At 41.6% G+C, this 21,120-nt stretch overlaps 1 protein-coding gene across 4 annotated transcripts in view; it reads left to right on the top strand.

The window, feature by feature from the left end:
* Window positions 1-20,190, top strand: part of LOC149932449 (hemicentin-2-like) — a 61,200-nt gene extending 41,010 nt beyond the window's left edge. The window contains exons 7-15 of one of the 4 annotated variants that reach the window (XM_090156346.1): window positions 603-866; window positions 1,806-2,189; window positions 5,778-6,032; window positions 9,176-9,445; window positions 10,840-10,977; window positions 14,418-14,448; window positions 15,354-15,460; window positions 18,764-18,896; window positions 18,974-20,190. In XM_090156346.1, coding sequence (XP_090012472.1) covers window positions 603-866; window positions 1,806-2,189; window positions 5,778-6,032; window positions 9,176-9,445; window positions 10,840-10,977; window positions 14,418-14,448; window positions 15,354-15,460; window positions 18,764-18,864 — 1,550 coding nt within the window. In that variant the 3' untranslated portion in view covers window positions 18,865-18,896; window positions 18,974-20,190. Of the gene's footprint in view, window positions 1-602; window positions 867-1,805; window positions 2,190-5,777; window positions 6,033-9,175; window positions 9,446-10,839; window positions 10,978-14,414; window positions 14,449-15,353; window positions 15,461-18,763; window positions 18,897-18,973 lie in introns of those variants that run through there. The other 3 variants (XM_090156345.1, XM_090156347.1, XM_090156348.1) reach the window with 3 other exon arrangements.
* Window positions 20,191-21,120: the final 930 nt, after the last annotated feature.

The following is a 21,120-nucleotide window of genomic DNA, read 5'->3' as shown; positions in this document are numbered from 1 at the left end:
ATCGAATATCAGCCGCCGTAAATTCAAAATAGCCTAGAAACGAGTTTAACGAAGTATAAAGTTAAACCGAAAATTCGTGAGGCTTCTGTTTATCTCTGGTCCTCCCTTTTCCACATTTCATTAAATTACCTCGAATATATGACGATAAATATATTTCCCAGTTTAATATATCTCTATTTATCAATAGCCAACAAAGTAACAATATCGGATATCTGTATTATACAGGGTTAGATAAAATTTTATTATTGTCTACTATAACAAAAAGGTGTACGGGGGAGATGGCGCGTAAAGACAGCGTAGTTTATTATTCACGAAAGACGACGGAAATCCCCAAATATAAATGAGATTAACGCAACAATTCTAAGACAATTTACTAAAAAATGTATATATTTTTTACGCGAGACGATCAGGGTAGCTACGGCTAAATCCCGTAAGTCAAAGCCCGGAATTATAGTTGCCAATAAGTTGATAGGCTTAGGGAGTGGGCGAACAGGCAAACAGCTATAAACCCTTTCGCAACATCCGTTCGCGGAGGTGCCTTTCTAACGATTATTCTTCGCCCGGAGCCCTGATCCGTTCATCTCTTTTCCGGGATGTCGCAGATCCACCGGGAGCCGCCAAAATAAGCCAGCGAGAGAAGATGGCGGTCAAAGGAAAAACGGTGACCCTGGAGTGTCAATTAGAAGAGAGCGGCTTCCCGCCAGCCACCATTTATCGGTGGGAGAGAGATGGCTCACCCGTCAACTGTAGCAGCCAACTATGTGTCACGAGCAACGCCACTCAAAACACTCAGGGGAATTATACCTGCGCCGCTCAGAACGACGTTGGCGTTGGAGAAGCCGCCTCGTACTATCTCAAAATACAAGGTACGTAGCGAGACCGAGAGAGCGGCCCAGAACCAATGTCAATCCCAAAAAGTTTCACTTCGCGACCTCTTTTCCAGATAAAGTCAGCCCGTTACGTATAATGTATATACTCTCCCGAAGTTCCGTATATTACTATCATACGTACGGTATATATACATACCCCCAGAGTTTCACTTTTCCATTTTTGCGTTTTCTCGAACGAACTTTCGGATGTACCACGTCGAGCGTATAGCTCTAGGGAAAACTATCTCTTCCGAATTTTTCCCCGGGAAAACTTTTGCGTTATAAAATGCAGCCAGATTAGACTATTTACATTTAGAGTCGCGGAATCGCGAATGTTTTTGCGGTGGATGTCTTTCCAGAGCGCCTCAGAAATTCTCTCCGGCTTAGCGACAAAACAAAAGTTGAAAGTAAAAATGGAAACGCGGAAGAGGGAACAAATCGCGGAGATAAAAGGCCACCGAGCGTTGCTATACGTCCTTTTGAAATATTTAAGAATCATCTGCTTTGTGTTTCCCGCTATCTGCCTTACGGATGCGTGCCGCACCGCGAGATTAAATAAATAATAACTCCGGAGTTCCATTAGTAAATGCGTAGATACAAACTAGAGTCGCTTCTAACGTATATAAGAAAAACCTCAGCCTTTTTGAAAGCGGCTTACGAATTAGACTAATACATACGAGGATCCGAATACACTGAGGCAAAAAGCCCATTGGGAAAATAATCTGGATATTTCGAAAAGTAATAGAACCGGAATTGGCCCGCGATAATGAATGTTCAAATAGAACGTCTACGCTAGAAATAAAAGCGCGTCTGGCTTCCGACTAGTAGACCTGTTGGGGAAGAATGATATATAGCGGTGGGTGGGGAGAAACTTCTGGTCCGCGTTGAAAGTAGATAACCCGGGGGCTTATACGGAATTTCTCGGTACTTTTTCAGCGCCACCTACATTCATCAACCAGCTTCCGCCCTTCAGCGGGGCTCTTCGTAACGAGACGCACGTAAACCTGGTCTGCCACGTGGAGTGCGACCCTCTCTGCGAGATCTACTGGATGAAGAACAACGAACCCCTGAAAGACTCGGCCATCTTCAGCCAGCGCAGCGAACTCAAACAGGAAAATTACCCGGCGCCGCCTCCGACGTCGCCCAACGACCCCAGCCCCTCCGTCGCGCCCAGAAGTTTCCTTTCAGTCACCAGCTCCCTGACCTGGAACATGGCTCAAGTGTCGTCCCTCGAATTGGATAATTCCACTTTCTCGTGCCACAGCTCGGGCAACGACGCTGGCCCCGGAGTGCAAAGTGTCACTCTTTTCAGGGTGGAATGTAAGTTATTTTTTAATCTGCCTTAATAACGTTTAACTGCAACCCGGCGCGCGAATAAAACCGGAATTTCGTCGATATACTTATCCCGCTACGGAAACCAACATGTACTCTTTGAATTCGTCTTATCTTTTTGCGTCCGCGCTCGCCACCCCAGCCGATGAATTGCCTATATGAGGGCGAGGAACGCGAAATTGCCGCCGTTTCAATTGCGGTATAAAAAGCGGACGACGAATATGTTTTCAAGAAGTGGGAAATGTGATAAGCCAAGTAAATTCCGGGCAAGGCACGCGCGACGCTTTTCCGATGAAGACAGTGACACCGATGGGAGTACAATCTTAATCGGATTTCTAACTGTCCGCCGTACGACGAGTATACGGGCAAATAGTTGGGGAATTCCGACTGGCAAAAAAAAAACGCGCGAAGCCGACTGACTCCTTTAAGCGAATGAAGATCCAAACCCGGAAAAGCAGTATTATCGTTAAGGGAACGGAGAGAAGAGATGTATGTCGGGCGAGGGAAGAGCTTTCCTTTCGCGCGCTCTCAGGGCGACTATTTTGAGATTTTTAAGCGGGCTAGAAAGAAGAAAGAGTTACTTGAAAGCTCTTTCAATTTACTTAAAACCTCTTTTTGTTCCGCGGGATCCGGGGAATCATCAATATTTACGTCCTTTTGCTTCGTTTTTTTCCTCTTCTCGCGAGTGAGAGAGGATTTCGGTGGGCGCTTATGGATGAGCAAACAGTGAAAGAGCTCGTTAAGTGGGAAAGTGGACACACACGCCTGCAAACCAGGCGCTGACTGGACACGAGCGCGCCAGTGGCCGAGGGACTAATTTATGGCACACTTTATATGCAAATGAGCCTCGATGTACGGTTTCGAATTGACGATAAACCTTTCCTCGCGGCAGCGTCTTTCGGATCAGTCGACTAAAAAGCCCCATCCCTCATTACGACTCTTTCGTTGTTTTCTCAAACAAACGAGCACGTGACCAACCTAGATTAGTTTTTAAAATGGGTAACGTCAAATTAAATTGGCCCTTTCAAAGATACAAATGAAAGCGGATTTTCCGGAAAAAGGTTTTCAAAGTGATTGCTGCACAAAACGTTTAATCTAACTTAAATAAGTTACGATAACTCTTACGAATTAATATTGAGTATATTTGAATGACTTTTAACAGGAATCCATACCCCTACACTGTTAAAAAAAGGGTTTTTTAATGGTATATTAAGGGTGTAATATCTGTAAAAAAACACTCTTTAATGTTAATTTAAACGCCCTAAAGGGATTTTATTGTCCCAAATAAAAAACTTGAAAAGGTGTATAAAGGGTGCTTCATTACCCCGTAAATTGAGTGATTTAACACCTGGTAAGGGTGTAGCTCCCTTAAGGCAGTAGTTTAGTACCCTAAAAGGAGTATTTTAACACTTTAAAGGGAGTATTGTAGCACCCTTACTGCAGTATAGTTTAGAACCTTAAAGGGATAAGTTAAAAACTTTAAAGGGAGTATTATAGAACCCTTAAGGGAGTATTGTAGAACTCTGAAGGGGGTAGTGTAACACCCTGAAGGGAGTCGTTTGGTACCCTAAAAGGAGTGGTCTTGTACCGTAGAGGGAGTAGATAATAACCCTGAAAGGAATAGGTGTAGAATAACATCCTTTATAAACCTGTTCAGGTGTTAAATATGGGACAAGAAAAAACCCTTAAAGGTTTGAAAATACACCCTTTTTTTAAGAGTATACTTGGAATGCTTATCCTGCCGTATCGCTTATGGTAAGATCACTCTGACGGCTCTGGCCCCGCCTACGAGAGTAAAAATCCCCTCTGCGAGCGCTCCCCTCTTACGAAGTTGTTTTGTTAAGTTAACATAGTGACGTCAAAAAAACCGTCAGCTACATCGAGACGAAAATCTGCCGCGATAAGCATTCCAAGTAGAGGTATGGATTCCTGCTTTTAATTACTGTTTAGCCCGCGAGATGCGCTAATCTCGGTTTCAAAAAAGATTTCATACAAATAAATTCCAATCACGCATTAGTTTCCGATTGCTTATTTAACCGGGCTAAGAAATAGAATTAGACCAAATCCTAAAAAAACAATATATAGGATATATCCGGAAAGCTACACGAGTAAACAAACGAGCGAGTCGAAAAACAATTGAATTAAATTGCTATTTGTATCAATGTTTCGAGACGTCTTCGTCTGATTACTCGCGGCAAACATATGGGTTTCAAAATAGCTAGGGAGCGGAAGAAAACGATCTATTTTATGTATAGGCTCTTAAACGGGGCATTTTTCAAAAAAATCCCGCTTTGGATGAGAGCGGCGGATAAGGAGGGGAGAAGAGAGAAATTTCAAAGGAAACTCCGGAGGGAAAAAAGCGGGCAAAAAATGTGGGTTGAACGAAGCAAATAGGTTCGAACCGCTGGCGGCTGCATTTAATTTAGTTTTGCCACCAATTCCCTTCTTTCCGAAAACCCAACGCGGATTTCTTTTCGTCGGCGTCTCTCCGTATTCCTCCTTTGGCGGCGGCTAAAGCTCGAGCCGAATCCGCCGCTGTAAGCCCGGCCAGCTTCGAACGACGCCGACTGAAAGAGTATAAAGAGGCTCGAAAAGTGAGATTGAGTTGGAAATTTTTGCTCATTTGTCACCGACGGTCGAAGTTTTTCTCGAAGGGGGTAATACTGCGGGCCCGTACCGGGGAGTCGCGCGGATGAGAAGGTTTCGGACCATTTGGAAGATTGAATGGTTGCCTTTCGGTCCTAAGCGAATGGGCCTCGTCAGGAGGGAGCGCGTGCGGCTGAAAAGTTCCTACCGCTGTTGGCCGTATTATATGGCGAATAACGTACACTTTGTCAGGGGGAAAGGGGTGGTCCTCCTATGAAAAGCTCCTCGAAGAGGCGGACGCGGCCGAATTCCGAAGAGAGGTGAAAGCGACAGATTTCTCCCAATGTCGCGAAAAGAAACCCTGAGACCGGGGAGGTGGTAGGGGGGCAAGAAGAAATTAAGTTTTCTCAGTGAAAAGAAATATATACTCTCGGCCATCCACTACATCATCTGAAAGAGACGCGCACCTACTTAGAACCTTTGAGGGGGAAGGGCTCCATCGCGGGATAAATAGAATTCTTCTTCCAGCGGCTCGTGATGCGGAATTGTATCCTTCCTCTTCTCGATATCAGCCCTTTTCCCTCGAAAGAGGAGCATTCCGAAAAAGAAATGGAAAATTTGTTTTCTCATTCCACTATTTCGGTCGTCTCCCTTTCAGTAACTGACTCGGCAGCCTCATTTTTCCCCCGCGTTCCAGCGGAGTGGCCTTATCGTCGTGGAGTCATCGAAGTTTTAAAATCTAGGTCACTGGCGAGCTAGGAGTCGAGTCATTAGGCTTTTATCAAATATTTGGTTAGCTAGAAAGATAACCCCGTCGCGGCCGATGAGATCGAGCGACGCGCGGTAGGCGAAAATGGCATTGGGGGGACCCCCAAAAACGGAGTGCTGGTGAAGCGTTTTAAAAGGAAGCCCTTATAGGCGTTTAGCGGGGCCAATCGATTGTAAAAGGAAAATAACGTCGCTGGGTTTATTTATCTTTGGATGGCGCAGACCCGCCGGAAAATATTCGTATTCCGGCTGTGGAGATCCTATTGACCGAAGGCGACGCCGCCGAGGAGCTCTTGTGCACGGCGGCCGCTCATCCGATGGGAGACTACATGTGGGTGGCGGGCCAGAGGGTGGTGGCCAAAGGACCCACTCTTTTTGTCAACTCCTCCGTTTCTAGGAGCATGGAAGGCCGATATACGTGCGTCGTCTCCAACCGTCACGGAAAAGCGGAAGCCGATCTCCAGATCACCGTACTGCGTAAGTTGGACCCTCTCTTCTTCTACCCCCGCCCTATACCGCTATAAGGCCCTTATGACTCTCAGCCGTTACTCCTCCATCATAGTCGCCTCTTCCTACCCCCTTATAGATAGTTTTTTTTCTTTTTGGTAGAAGGGGCGACGTATATCACGGTGGCTTCGACCGGGTTCTTATCCTTATCGAATGGGAAAAAGTTGCCTTCCGTTTGTTTACCGTATTCGGTCGGCGACAGAGAACTCTATTAAAGCTAGATCAACTCCCAATTGCCGGCTAATCCAGAAAGGGGATTAGAGTCTCGCGGGTATATACCCACGTTTTCGCTGATCGTAACCTTAATACAGGTATAGAGATTCTTTCGCTACAACGAGCCGAGAGAAAAGAGAAGCTAGATATAAATAAAATACGAGACACTAAATCCAGCGATATTTCCTTAAGAGCACTTAAGTTCTTTTACGGAATTGAACTCTGATAAAACTGCTTCTCTAAAGCTACCGTCTTACTCAACGAAGCGAACGTTTCCCCCATTCGAGGGTGGCACCATCGAGTTACCAAAACAGCAATCAATTAAAGATTATTTACGATCCGGGTGGAGCGTTCTCTTCTGTACGTGGCATTTTCCCCGTGATGGCCAATCAAAAGGGCTCTTCGAAAAAAATAACGCTTTTTTTTCTACGAAAAGGACTGCCGAAATTGATGATTCATCGATTTTATTCCTCAATCCAATAATTCGCCATCGTGTTTCGGATGAATAAATACTCGAGGGAGTTGTCGTCCGCGGCTCGTCAAAAACGCGTACTCCATCGACTAAAGCAAATGTTTAATCGGCTAAACGCTATTTAAAAACGAAACACCCCTTTTTATCCGAACGCATTCGATCGGGAATAATTCGCGTTGCGTAAAAATAACACGCCCAATAAGTAAATATTTTGATTGATAAATTAATTTAAAGCGAAGGAAAGGGTAAATATTGTCATAAGGATATTTCCGCGGAAGATAAGAGGCGCGAGGCGAAATGTTTTATATACGGAGAAAGAGTTATTCTTTTCTTATCGGTCTTTGGACGAAGGCGCGTTGGAGAAGGGTGGCCTCTGGAAAAGAGAAAGAGATAGAGGTTCGGTGAGAAGCCAGAGGTCGGACTCTTTTAAAAGGACTCGGGGGCTTCCAAGGTTAAGGCGTTTGGACGTTTTGGGTCATTATGGACGGATAAAGTACGGTTATTTCGAATCTTGGCGCGAGTCTGTTGGTCGGCCGGCGTTATTGTGACAGCTTCAGCATCCTCCCCTTCACTCGCGCGCAAAAGGGTAAAATCGCCATCCGTGAAATCGATAACGGAGAGCTCGGCCGCTCTCCTCTGGCGATCATTCTCTCTCTTTTCCCCGGGAAGCCTCTATTCAAAGGGACGCCGCCACCCGGACCTCCAAGGTTATCGATTTGTATACGCCGCCGGAGCCAACTGAGGAGATTAGGCAGGCGTGGTAAACAGCTGTATTATCCGTTTTCTTCGATAGATAGGAGAGAGAGAGAAGGAGTTGGGCCCGCTGATTCCTAAAGACGGAATGCGACTTTCTCCAGTATCGAGTTTCGTTAATAGGGCCCCATTCGCATTAAGCTCTCTCTCTCTCTCTCTCATACCAGCACACGCGGCCCGCGGCGGGAGGTACCGAGTCCGGACAACCTGGGGCGGGATAATAAAACGGCGGGAGAGAGATAATGAATAACCTTTAAGGGCCAATACCCCGGGAACAGCCGCAAAGCGAACAATTCCCGCCACCCGCCCACGCTCTCATTATATCAACTCGAGTCTGGGCGGCATCTTACGTCGTTCCAATACATCCTCTTACAGGAAAGGAATAAAAAGTAAAACCGCCGCGACTGAATGGATCGGCTTAATGTAGCGCGAGTGCCTAAACGATAATTTACATTTGGATTAAAACGCGCCATAAATTAAAAACACCTTAAAATGAACGCCATCAATTAGAAACCTCGGATAACGTTTATCTTACGGAACGATCTATTTGTCCGAACGAACGGAGACTTTCCGCAATATGACCAAATAAAAACGAGCGTACGCTTGGTCGCAATCGCTTTAACGCTCAAAAAGCGCCAGGCCGAATAAAGAGGGCGCAGTTATATTGAGAAGAAAAGTACAATTGTAATCGGCGGGGTTAAACTCGTTCGCGCTACTGGGGCGAGAGGGATAAAATTCGCTCCGAGTGTCGCGCGAGGATTTTATGGGTGAAAGCACTTAGATTTTAGCGAAGGGAGGTCCCGTTGTCACCTCGCCTAAAACCATACACCACCCGGTCCCGACCTTCTTTCGTTTCTGCTAAACCCCAGCCGCCCCAACCCCGATTATTTCGTGGCCTCCAGCGCCGTTAATGTTGTTTCAACGACGACTAAAAAGAGCGAGAGAAATGGTGAATTCAAAAAGCGATGAAAAATGGCGCTCCCATTGAAATCGTCGCCGCGAATTTGATTCCATTTATTAAGCGACGTTTTATTAAAAGTTAAATTGGAAAATGGAATTTCATTCATTTGTCTGATAGGGCTGCGCTTTAAATTTACCAGAATTAAAATTCGGAGAAAAAGGTCGCGTTACACCATCGGTCTTCGGAATAAAACCCATTCGAAATATTTCACGTCTAATCCTTCGCGTCAGCGGTATAGAGTCGCCATATTTATATAAAAGAGAAACATTTTCCTTCGAATTTAATTAAAACTCAGGTAATTTGTTTCCTCCTTTTAAAACTTGTAAAACGTAAATTCGCTCTCCCGAGACTTTATTTTTATAACGAAATGATTTTCTATTAATTCGCGGAAAGAGTGTTAAATTTTAATCAACTTTATTTACGTATATAGAAAAATGAATTTTATTTTAAGAACTTTGAACGAAAAAGGTTCCTTTTTTAAATAGAGGCACTATAAAGCGTCCCTAATTTTTAATAAGGTTTTATACGAGAGCTTAACCCGATTTACTAAAACTTTAACCACATGAAAGCAACCCGTAGGAAAATTAGGAGAAAATCTAGTCCCTGTTGGGAATTGCCCGGTCAAAGCCGTAAATTAGCTCCGATACTGATAATGTGATTATCAGGATACCCGATTCCGACGCCGTAATTAATTTTCAACACTATTTGGAACAGATAAACCCGACTGCTTACTCAAGAAGGAGTACGACACGCAAGGAAACGCCATCTTATCGTGTACCGCCTCGGGCGTCCCGTCCACCTTCAACTTCACCTGGCTGAAGAACAACGCCACCATGGAAGTGATCGTGGGTCACGGAGTCGAGAGCGTCAGCCGCTACGTCGTCTCTCGCCAGGACGAAGACAGTTTCGGAAAGTATTCTTGCACCGTCACCAACGCCATCGGAACTTCCGAAACCTGTTCGCTGGAACTATATTCCATGCCGTGTAGGTTACTTTTCGTTTTAAGTTTGTCGGAAGCAAAAATGACAACTTTTCGAGATTTGCGTACATTAGCATTAGGGATATGTTTTTTTAGGAGTGCGTTTGACCCTCCGGTTCTCTCGAATTTTTGAACGTCTCCGACGGCTAAACTTCATTAAAACTTACACTGACTGCCCGTAATACTTAGGCCCCGCGTATGTATCAAATGATATTTCAAATATACGCGAAGCGTAGAAGAGAATGTACGTAAAATATTCAGCGAGTTGCCGTCAAACAGGCAAACAAACGTAAGGGCCTTCGTTTAGCAAATGCCTTCCTCCGTGGCTCTAAACGCGGACAGGACAGCGACGGTATGTTATTACAAACGAAAACAAAACGAGTTTTGTAACTTCAATTTAATTAGTTTGGCGTTTAAATTAGTTCAATTAATTCAAAAGCTAACATGACTGGCTACAGCGTACGAAGATGCAAGCCGAGTTTCAGACTTTGATGAACTGCCAAGTTGCAATAATTACGTGGCCCTCTTCGGTAAACCTCGCATACCACGCCGGTATATATACAGTGATTTACAACTAAAGGCTGTACATATAGAACTCACTCCAAGTACGCATCAATTCACGCGTATTTTCAAGGACGCAATTTATTCCGTTTATACTAGCTTGGAACGATAAATTTTAGCCGTATAGAGATGCTAAAGGAAACTAGGCTTTATCCGTCGAGTGTGGGTGTATATATAATCTAGTCATTTTTATGTAAGGAAACCCAAGAAGTGGCGCTTAAATCATCACCTTATAAAGGCGGCCGATCCCCGGATAAAGAATAACGCGTCTCTGCGCGAAATTACCCCTTTCCGTCGGCCCCCGAGGCGCAAGCTCCGGAGAACGGCTTTATATAATAGATAGAGCCGTATCTTTCATTCTACCCTACCCCTACTATAACAACGACGTCCCCACTAAACCGATATATATCCCGCGACAAAGCGCGTCTCGTTAAAAAAGACGGAAGAACGGGTGAAAAGATTTACGAATTTTCAACACCTAAAACTCGTCGACTTCTTTCTCGTTAAGGGACGAGAAACTTTCGTCGTGATTTAAGGGAACAATTTTATTCCGGATTTTTTCTTTTTTCCCTTCGCGCTTTTCCGGGCTTCTACCCTCGCCCGCGGCAAACTAATACTCCGGCTAGGCCTCGGCCTCCTCTTTATTCATCTCGCAAATCACCAGATGTGTTTTTGGGCGCGTCGACAGAAGTATACCTAATGATGGGCGCCCTTATCCCTTTCAGACGCCCATTCTAAGAGCGTTCTCTTTCTCCCCGCTCGCGCATTTCGCGCCTTTATAACAATCTCTTTGGAGAGACTCTTCTTTTACCTCTATCTGTCTCTTCCCTTTCCGCAGCGCAATCGGGCTGGGTGCAGCTCTTGTTGCAAGAGGAGAGCATGATCATTTTGGCCTGCGTTGTCGGAGGAGTCGCCGTCTCCGGAATTCTAATCATCGTCACATTTTTAGCGGTCCTGACCCGGAGAAGAATGCGTGGTAAGTAACGACTTCGGGGGTCAATCTACTCTCTGGCGACCCCGTTTCCGCCCCTATTGCCGTATCTCTAGGAAAGTAGATTGCGTTCCGGGCGCCTTTATTCGAAAATAGAAACCCCTAAAAATAGTTTCGAATATTTTCGCGAGCGTTAAATAACGTGTGTAAGAGATATTAATAGCGAAATAACGTCGTCCTACTACGTTTCGCGCTTTTTGGACCCTTTTGCAAAGGCCGCGTAGAGATGGCGCTAGTAGACCGAATCCTGTAAATTAACTTCACCCTGGGCATTGCTGTCTCGCTGGCGCAACATTTTTACAGGGGTTTATAGGCCAATTTATTTCTTACTACGAGTTTTAGTTCTAAAACTAATTTATTTTATCTGTATTACAATTTATTTTTTGATAAAACAAATGGTATTTAAGTGTTCTTAAAATTAGGATATTTAGGGCAAAGTTACGATACGCGAGAAAGGGTATTGTGTCATTCCATAGACGTTCGAAAACTCATTTCACCATAGGTTAACCCATCACAAGAAAATATTACACACTATAAATTGGAAAATCTTAACGGTTGAATAACTATTACTAGGTTCGGCTTAGCTGGTGTACGTTTCAACGCAAAAACGTATTTAAAATTTTTTTACAATTTTTAAAAAATACAGGTCTTTTTAAAAATTATGAAAACATTGAGGTCCACTTTTAAGCAAAATACTGATAACGACATACTCGTATTTCCATTTATATTCTATTTTCAAATAAAACTATAGCACGCGCTCGTAGACTTATAAATTAATGTAAGAGATATTGACGTAAGCTAAATACACAATTTGATATATGAAAGCCTATATTTAAATTAATTATATGGGTCTTTGCATGGTAAATAATAATGTTATTCAAACTACGTACAAGGATTCGATTTTCGAATTATTTTTAACATCCAATGAATTGTAAACTAGTTATTTGACATTGGAAAAGTGCAAAACACAATGGTAAAAGACCCTTACACTATAACAAGTAAGCGTAACACTAATTAGATATTGAAGCTTGTTTTCGTAAACTTTCTAAAGGGGAACGGCCAAGCTTTTCCAAAATCCAAATGTCGCCTTATTTGTATATCAAAAGATCAACAAGACGTCCAATATACTTACACGTACCTTATTTTGTCTTGAAAAAATAGATTTTACCCCAAAAAGTTGAAACTCAAAATAATGCCAAGTATTTGGGTTTGAATTTTCGCCGCCATCTTAAGGTGTATCACCAGCGCTAGCACGATCTTAGTGAGCGATTTAGGCCTAAGGTGGTGCCTTGGGTATTGACGTATTTTGAAATGACGTTTTAGTGCGCGACACCACAGGTAAATGTCTTGGACACACAGCCTTCTTTGCGTGCTTTATTAAAAAAAATTATTATAACTGGAACACGCCGAGCGTTAAGAATAAAATAAAATATCTTTCGCGTCTTCAGCAGCGCACGCATTTATATTGTTTGTCAATTTTAATCAAGCAAGGAGTGTCTCACCGATTTCTCACCAGGTGTCGCAGCGGACGCGCGCTTTTCAATTTCCCAAAATTTCTTTATATTATTAAAAATTAACCGCTTAATATTTTTTGAAGCGGTTTTCACCATAAAGTTTAGTTTTTAACCGGCTATAGGGCTTTCTAACTGGTTAAAGCTTGACCGTTCCCCTTTAAAAGACCTTTTAACCCATACATCTCAAAAACGCAATTTTATAAATTTGGACGCTTAACCTTCATCGTGATTTATTTTAATAATAATTTTTTTTTAATTTTTGCTATTTATTTTAATAATATTTTTTTTTTAATTTTTGCTATTTATTTTAATAATAATTTTTTTTTAATTTTTGCTATTTATTTTAATAATAATTTTTTTTAATTTTTGGTATTTATATTAATAATAATTTCTTTTTTTAATTTTTGGTATTTGATTTACTAGAAAGTGTTAATATGACACTTCAAGATTTCAAGAAAAAAAGTCCCTATAGATCTTAAAACTTTTTTTCTGAAAAATTAAAGAAAACTCAGTTTCTGATGGGAAGGAGGGCTTTTTTTCTTGAGAAATAATAAAATATTATATTAGGATCTCAACAATTTTTTTTATTACATTTCATTTGAGGAATTTGAAATGGTAAAAGAAAGAAAATATAAGCGTTAAAATGTGTTTGTTTTTAACATTAAGGGCCTTAAAATAAAATCGTAAGAAATCTTATTTCAAGTATTATCTAAGAATGGAATATGATTTAAAATTGTAGTAAAGCACTCTTTCAGTAAGTTACTTAAAAACCCGTTAAAGGTAGATTTCAGATGTTGCCCTTTTAAAGTCAAAATTTATAGCGAATAAAATGTTAAATGGATCCAGAATCTAAGGGTACTCACGGTTCCCGATATTTTGACACGGTAGGCGTGGCCTAAATCGGGAGGCTTACTGAGGTACACTAGAAGCTTTGAAGCGCCTCAAGAATTCTTTTCAACTATCACTACGAGGGGCTTAGGCGACAGTACACGTGAGAAAGTTAGGCTAGGCTTAGTTCATTAATTTTTTAAAATTTAGAAATGAAATGGATTCCAGTGAATTTGATAAAAAAACCTAACAGACATATGCGGCTTACAGGTTATTTTTACACATTGGTTAATTACCATTACTTAAACTTTTGAAGCACCAATTTCAAAAACAATTTGTCAAAATTGAACGTGAACACCGGAAATAGACTTCAGCGACGCCAAGTTTGTCCACATTAAACTAAAATTACCCGTGATTTCCTATTCCCAGTATTAAGACGTGCTTTTAAAGCCTGAACAGTGAGTCCCCTTAGATTATTGGTCCATGGTTGAACCATGACCACATTAATAAATGAAAATTTTCAAACTTTCAAAAATGAAATAGCTAATATATTTTACAAAGCAAATCTAAAAAATAAATTAGAAACTACCAATAGCAGGGGCACACCTAGAGGTCGGCGGAACAAATAAATTAACCGCAAAAATTTCAATTAATCATTAAAATTAGTATTATTTGTTTTATACGAATAAATTATACGATTAAACAACTATTTAACATGCAAAATTAATCATTTTTTTCGAATATTTCTGAATAATTCTCGGTTATGGATAAATATAAACAATCGTAAAATTTCTTATTCAAACGCCGACCTCTAGGCACACCACTCTGTTACAGGGTGTTCTAATAATCAAGATTAAAAATTGAATCCTGATTTAACCATTTTTAATGTTTATACAGCTAAAGCGGCAGATTTAATTTTAACCATATTTAATCATATGATGATTTTCGAATAATTAAGGGAGTAATCTGCTCCTTGAATATAGATTAAAGTTAGCCCCAACTTAAAATGTTTAATTTACCTAAAAATATTTTATTAAAATTAATCCATTACTTTTTTTCTCCCAATTTCTTCATAAATAGCAGTCAATTCGTGCAACATGGGAGAAGGGCCAAAGTAAGACTCTCAATAAGCTTAATTTATTTGCACGCCACATTTCTTACGCTTAAAGGGACAAAGGAAGCTTAGAATCCGTAGTAAGGCTCCCTGGATAAAAATAGGCGCGTTCTTTTTGCCACCTGAAGAGGCCGTGCTTTATACTATAGAGAAGCGAATCAATGAAGGCAAAGGAAACGGGATGGGGCTAAAAAACGCAAATAAGAATAAATGGCCCAAATTGGATTAGTCGTCAGAGTCCGGCTAATAGAACCTTCTAACATTTCTATTTTTTTTGGCTCTCTACGCCGATTATACTCGCGAAAAAGGGGGGGGGGAGGGGATTAAGCTACAAAAAAAAAGAGATTCTTAATGACGTTGTTCGCACGTGCGAGACTTTCGCCGATGCATTTTTTCATCGGCACGCGACTAGGATGGAGAAAACCCAATGGTCTTAAACCCACACCATTTCTTCTCTTTTTACTAAAGCGTAGTCCGTATTTTTTCGATTCGAATCGGGCAAGCGAGCGAAATAGAGATAAAAAGAGTTGGAATAGATTCTTCTTTTTCGGGGAGATTTCGGAAGGGTGGTGTTTTATCTTTTTTTTTTGCTCGGTGTGTCTCGGGTCTAAGCCCCCGTCTCTCTATTCCGCCAATTCGGATCGAATTTGTCTTACCCGCGACTCGAGCTTATCTCAGAAGCGCTATTCTTAAAAAGGGAGAGTTGGGTACGGCGGTACTTCCCAGAAAAAGACAATTCGGTTCATTAAGGTATACGCAAACATGAAGTAACTTGTTTTTTTATCATTTTTTCTTCCCTTCCCTCTCCTATCGTTGCCCTTGTTTGGCGTGGTACGAAACCCATTTTGGCGCTGCCAATTTCTGTGGTTTCCCCGTCCTCTCCGGCGAACTTATACACACGGTAGTCCAGAAGGGAGAGAGCCGAGCCCGGATCACGCCATCAATGGAAAATCGCCGGGTCCAATTACCGAGAAACGTGACTGGACTCCTTTACTGAAAGACGAAGAAACAGGTAGGGAACGCGACTCCGTGGAAGCCCGACCAAATTTGCCCTATTGATTCCGGTGGCGCGCTGAGGTATTAACACCCTTTTGGGCTCCGGGAACCCGTCAAGCGCGCTCTGTCCTTCTAATAACGCCCCCTTCATTTACTCCATTACTGGGTCCGTATTCTTTAACTTATAGCCACGCGGAGAAGCCGAGAGGGGAGGCGCTTTTAGTCGTTCTGGACACGCGATCGCGCCGACTAAACTACGCAACAAGCGCCAATTTCGTGGCCATAACGGCATGAAAGCGCGTACATTCAACACCGCTATTTATTTAATGCCTAAATATGCTAATGAAACCGATATCGTACGCGGCCGTAAAACGGAACGCTCAAACAGCGAACTCATTCGCTTTCATTCCTTACACGCTTTTCAATGAGAAATATATATTCCAATCTTTAAACCTATTTTTTAAACAATACTCGTATACGAACGGTAGTTTCGGCCGCGGAAAATCTCGGCTATAAATTATCTTCGTAACACGTAAATTCACCGGAGAATATACTAGTCAGTGACAAGGTTTTTCCGCCGACCCTTTTCCTCATTTCGACTCTACTCGCGGGTCTATATATTCAAATTTATTCTTTTATATCAAAAGATAGATTTTTCCGCTCCTGGCCACCTCTTTATACGGATTCCAATCCCAATGGTATAGAGGGGTCGCGGGCGTATTAACCGGAATGTATTAGACCCCCGATATTCGACGGCCGTTAAATGAGACACTTGAAGATATTTAACGTCGAAATTGAGCACTTGCGAGTCTTTTTTCCCTATATTCATCTCGGGTAAGGTCTCTCTTGGACGGGGCCTGTCGATTCCCGATCCAATATATCGAGTTAACCGGATTTAGAAGTATCGGAAGCGGAAAAAAGTTGGCAAGAAGCCCGAACGAAGACTATATCTGGTGGGGAGGGGGGGGGGCGAGAGCGACCTGTGGGGTCTCGAAGGGACTCGATAACTCTAAACTTCCCTGACACAATTTATCTTTTTTTGTTTAGGGGGTCCCTTTCTCCCCGCGCTGCGTTTCTTATTCCGGCCCGTAATGTCCCTCTCTGTTTCGCCGCGCGTTCTCTTCTCGCGAGCCAGAAAGGGAGGAGGGCCCGGGTGAGATCTTAATGATGGACGAGCTTTTCTAATATAAATGTAAATGACCCGTGCCGCGTCGGCCGCTACAAGCGAGAGCGATGCGCTACAGCTCAGTGTCTTCGACTCCTTCTTTTTTTCGACGACGGCTCTCGTGCCAGCTAGTCATAGAGCTTAGTTTTTAGAACGAAAAAAAATCCCTTTTTTTCCGACGAACGGGAATGAACTCGAGGTTTAAGCGAGGCAACGAGCCCGGAGCGAGGAGAAGCCGACCCCCATTCCTAACTATCTCGGTCCCTCTCTTTCGCCGCCCTTTTTTATATTATTATTCTTCGACTTGCCCTATGCAAATAAGGAAATCAAATCGATATTGTTCGTGTCGAAGCGGAGACTGCGGCGTAACGGAAAATCGATGCGACGCGTTTTTTTATCGGTTGGAGGCGACGTTCTCCTCACGTTTTCGCGGCACTTGCCACCCGAGAGATTCCGCCGAAAATAGGACCCCAGACAGAGAAAGAAAGAACGTGGGAAAAGACAAAAAAAAAGGATCCGGAATTTTCTTCTAGTTTATAGCTTGTTCCATGAATATAGACCTCCTTTGTTATCTGGGAATGTGAGTAATGCCTGACGCCGCTGCAGCCATCCCATTCCGAAACTCGCTGGCATTCTCTCTCTCTCATTCTTCCGAGATTCGGCCCCGTTTCTCAGACGCCTCCTCCGCTTCCACACCAGATATGAAAGGATAGAGCTCCTACCTCCTTTCTCGAATACTTCGTTTTAAATGACCTTTCTAGCCGTGAGGACGGCAAAGGGTGAAAATCACAGCCGTGTCTGTTGTACGTGAAATGAGAGATTGCCCCATCGGCGCGCCTCGCTCCTATAAACTGCGGATAAAGTTGGGGCTCAGGAACGTTGTCTCCACTCTTAGACTCAATCTGACAAAGTACTCGCGGAAACTTTGGTTTCCCTACATTAAACGAGCACCACTCATCAGTCTTAAATATTACACCGCGCTTTCCAAAAGATGGATTGCGGTTATGCTCGGCTCGGTATTCCGCTAGGACAACCGCGTCTGGTCCACGTGCTCTAAGCGAAGGACGATGACGCTACTAAAGCCCATATTGACGGTATTGACGGTATTTACCGAAGCTCGCGACTGCCTGTCTCTGTTTACAAATAATCTGAATAGATTGACGCCCCATTTTCGACGAAGATTGAAACACCCTAAGATGGAGATTTTTCCGTATAATATTGGAGAATATTCAACAAGTCGGCTATCAAACGCGATTGAGATTATGATATTTATTACAAAAAATTATTATTTGGCGATCATTCTAAGAAAATCTCTCTCCTGACACGATTTAGTATTTTAATCTTTTACATCGAAAGCTTGGCGTCACAATATTTTACAGCCAATCGATTTTTCGATGACCGTGAATCTTTCATCGCGTTTGTTAAAAAAATTCCAAATTCAAAAAACAAAATTTATTTGACCAAGTATTTGGTTAGCTACAGTTCAATATGGCCAAGTCTTAAAAGACTTTTAGGCCTGGACACTGGCAGTGCCCATTTAGTTAAAGTATTAATTTATTTACATTGTTTTTGGTTCATTTAATTATAGTGTTTTTAGTTCGTTTAATTACAGTATTTTAATTCATTCAGTTAGTGACATTGAATTTGGAATTGAATGTTGCAAAGACAAAAGATTAACTAAATAATTTTTATTTAGCAAACTTTGATAATACTTTTGAAATTAATTCGCATAAAAGTATGTTTTTTTAAACATATTTCAGGAATATGGCTTTAAAATAGCCAAATTATCCTTCGTTGGATTTTGTATCATGAGTTACGGATTAGGGCGTAATTTTACAAATGATTATGTGGACTGTTTAGCCTTTGCCTATTGTAGTTAATTAAATAAAAATCAGCGGTTCGAAAGCGCGATAGAAATGAGATTTTAGATTTTATTGAAAGATTCTTTTATTGGATTGAAATTTGTTAAAGGCAGAATCCAAATAAATCTATTTATTTTTCTATTTTAATCTTGATCGAAAATGGGAATTTACGAGATAACGATTGACAAATCAGATAGCCCCCGGAACAAATTTTCCCCCCGATGCCGTAGTTTTAAATAATCGTTTTAATAAATTTAATCCCAGAATAAACGCGGTTTGTTTATTCATCTAGCCTGGACAAAGGATGACCTTCGAAATCACCACCACCACCCGATGGAATGCAGAGCCATTGGCTACAACGACTACACCATCTGTCAAAAGCAAATTAGGTGACATAAAAGGAATAAAAGGGCACCGAAATTGAGGTACCAATTTCAATATTAACAAATCACGCGATACTCGTGATAAAGTCTAATCAACGATTCATTTTTGGGTGCCGCAGTAGCCAAGAATCGTACGTGTGGAATTGCCGGGCGGAAACTCAACTGTAAGAAAACAAAATTCACGAAGCTGCGTTTTTCGATGCTCAAAACAAATATAATACGCGTGATAAGAGAATACGGATGAACGCAGCGTGCGCCAAAAATAACAAAAATAATGCGAATCGTTTTCGTAAGAAAAAAATATATAAAAAGCTCTATAAAGTAATTCAAACGCTTTTTTCCGCCGTTGTTTGGCGAGACGGGAAAAAAATACTTTCGAAAAAGAAAAAAAAAATATATTAAAAAAAAGCCGTTTCGAAATATTTACCTTTAAAAACGCGAAAATGGGAAAAAGGCTTAAAAATATCTTTTGCCGAAATATAAAACCGAAAAGAAGAAATAAAAATCGTTGGAACATTATTGAACAATTTCCCCCTTCCCCTCTGTACTACCAAAAAACATTCGCGCCATCTCCCAAATGGTATAAAAATTCAACAAATCAAAAAAAATGTACGTGTAAAAACCAGTCCACAGGATATACGTTACAAGATCTACAAAAAGAGACTATAGATTCAACAAAAATGAGGAAAAAAACCGCGCATTTTTTTCTATCTCTGTGCTCAACCGTCCAAACAATTTGGACCTTTGAAGATACGATATATAAATATATATAGAGACCTTTTCTCCGCCATTACAACAAAGAAAAGTATTCGAATCAGTCTTGAGTTTTGTTATTCTAGTGTATACTCTTTTGGGAGAATTTTAAAAAATAACGGCGCGTCGTATTATAATCTTGTATCCGTTCTAGATCTCAAACGCGCGTCTCGAAAAGAAATGTTCAAAGAAAATGGCAAATTTTACATTTTACATACGTTTCTCCCTTCCGGCTTTTTACCGTTTAAAGGCAGACTCGCGAAAGGTTTTTCCGTTTCCATTTCCACGAAGCTTATGTGTTCAAACGTAATTCCGAAAACAAAACATTGTAAATCGACGAAACGATGGCCCACCAATACGACATAGACTGACGCGTATGATCATACCAAATATTATATAGCTAAGGAAAATGATGGGTAAAAGAGAATGTTAAATAATAAAAAGTAATTTTACTTACCGCGCTAGGCTCGAGTTGCAGCCCCGCCGCGGTCCACCAACAGATGGAGGCTCCCAAAATTCATATTACGATTCGTTGTATACACATCGCCAATATCTGAAAAAAAAAAAACGGTCCGTCGTAAATAAAAACATATAATAAAATAGTTGGTTTCGGTTATTGTCTTAATTTCAAGTCACTCTGTAAAGTAAGCCTATTTTATATTATAACGAAAGGCTAGGAAGCGTCCAGGTGAAATTTCAGGGCTTACATCTACACATTTTCGAGAAAATTCTAAGTCTGTATGATCTAAGAGCAACAAACACAGCATCCCACACAAGGGGTACGTTCAGTAGCAGTCAACCGAAAAAAACCCCGATGGATTTGATATTTTCCACCGATGAGCTTTTTCGTCGTAAGTTGCTGAACGCTTTTATTCAGTCATCGGTGTTTTTTTAAAATGGCGTAGCTTTTATAGTAGTTTTACGTCAGTCATCGGAAAAACCGACTCTTCCAGCCGATGACTTCGGTGAGTAACCGATGACTATCGTGACGTCAAAACCGGAAACGCGAAAAAGCGTACAGTAGGAAACCGATGAGCGCTGCTGAACGTACCCAAGGTCACGAACGCCACCCGTCAGAAGTCTTGTGTATAGTTTTCATTGGTTAGACGCTTTAGCGCCTGCTGCCGTCGGAAGGGGAAAATTCGGAAATTCTATTCCCCTCCGCCCGTAAAACGTTCAGCGTAAAGGCCCGTCCAATGAAATTTGTACACAACACTGCGTTAGCGTGTTTAAAGGCTGGCTGCGTTCTCCTTGTGTTTGTTGCTACTAGGTATAATTAATATTTTTATAGTCTACCCTGAATGTATTTATTTACGTACTTAAGTAATTTCTATCGTGACCATAAACATTTAATTGTATTTGATAATCTATGTCATCGTTCATTAAAATTGATAATGAGCAGAAAGGTTTTACGCCTACTCCTTTACTAAAGAAAAAAACAAAGACTTAATTTAAGTTAGTTACGTTTTGTTACAACATAGCATTAGATAGAATTATTAGTTAACATAATCCT

This window comes from Leiobunum rupestre, chromosome 8 (genome assembly GCF_980474605.1).
Source record: "Leiobunum rupestre chromosome 8, qqLeiRupe1.1.hap1, whole genome shotgun sequence".
Lineage (NCBI taxonomy): Eukaryota > Metazoa > Arthropoda > Arachnida > Opiliones > Sclerosomatidae > Leiobunum > Leiobunum rupestre.
This window is presented reverse-complemented; position numbering and strand designations above follow the sequence as displayed.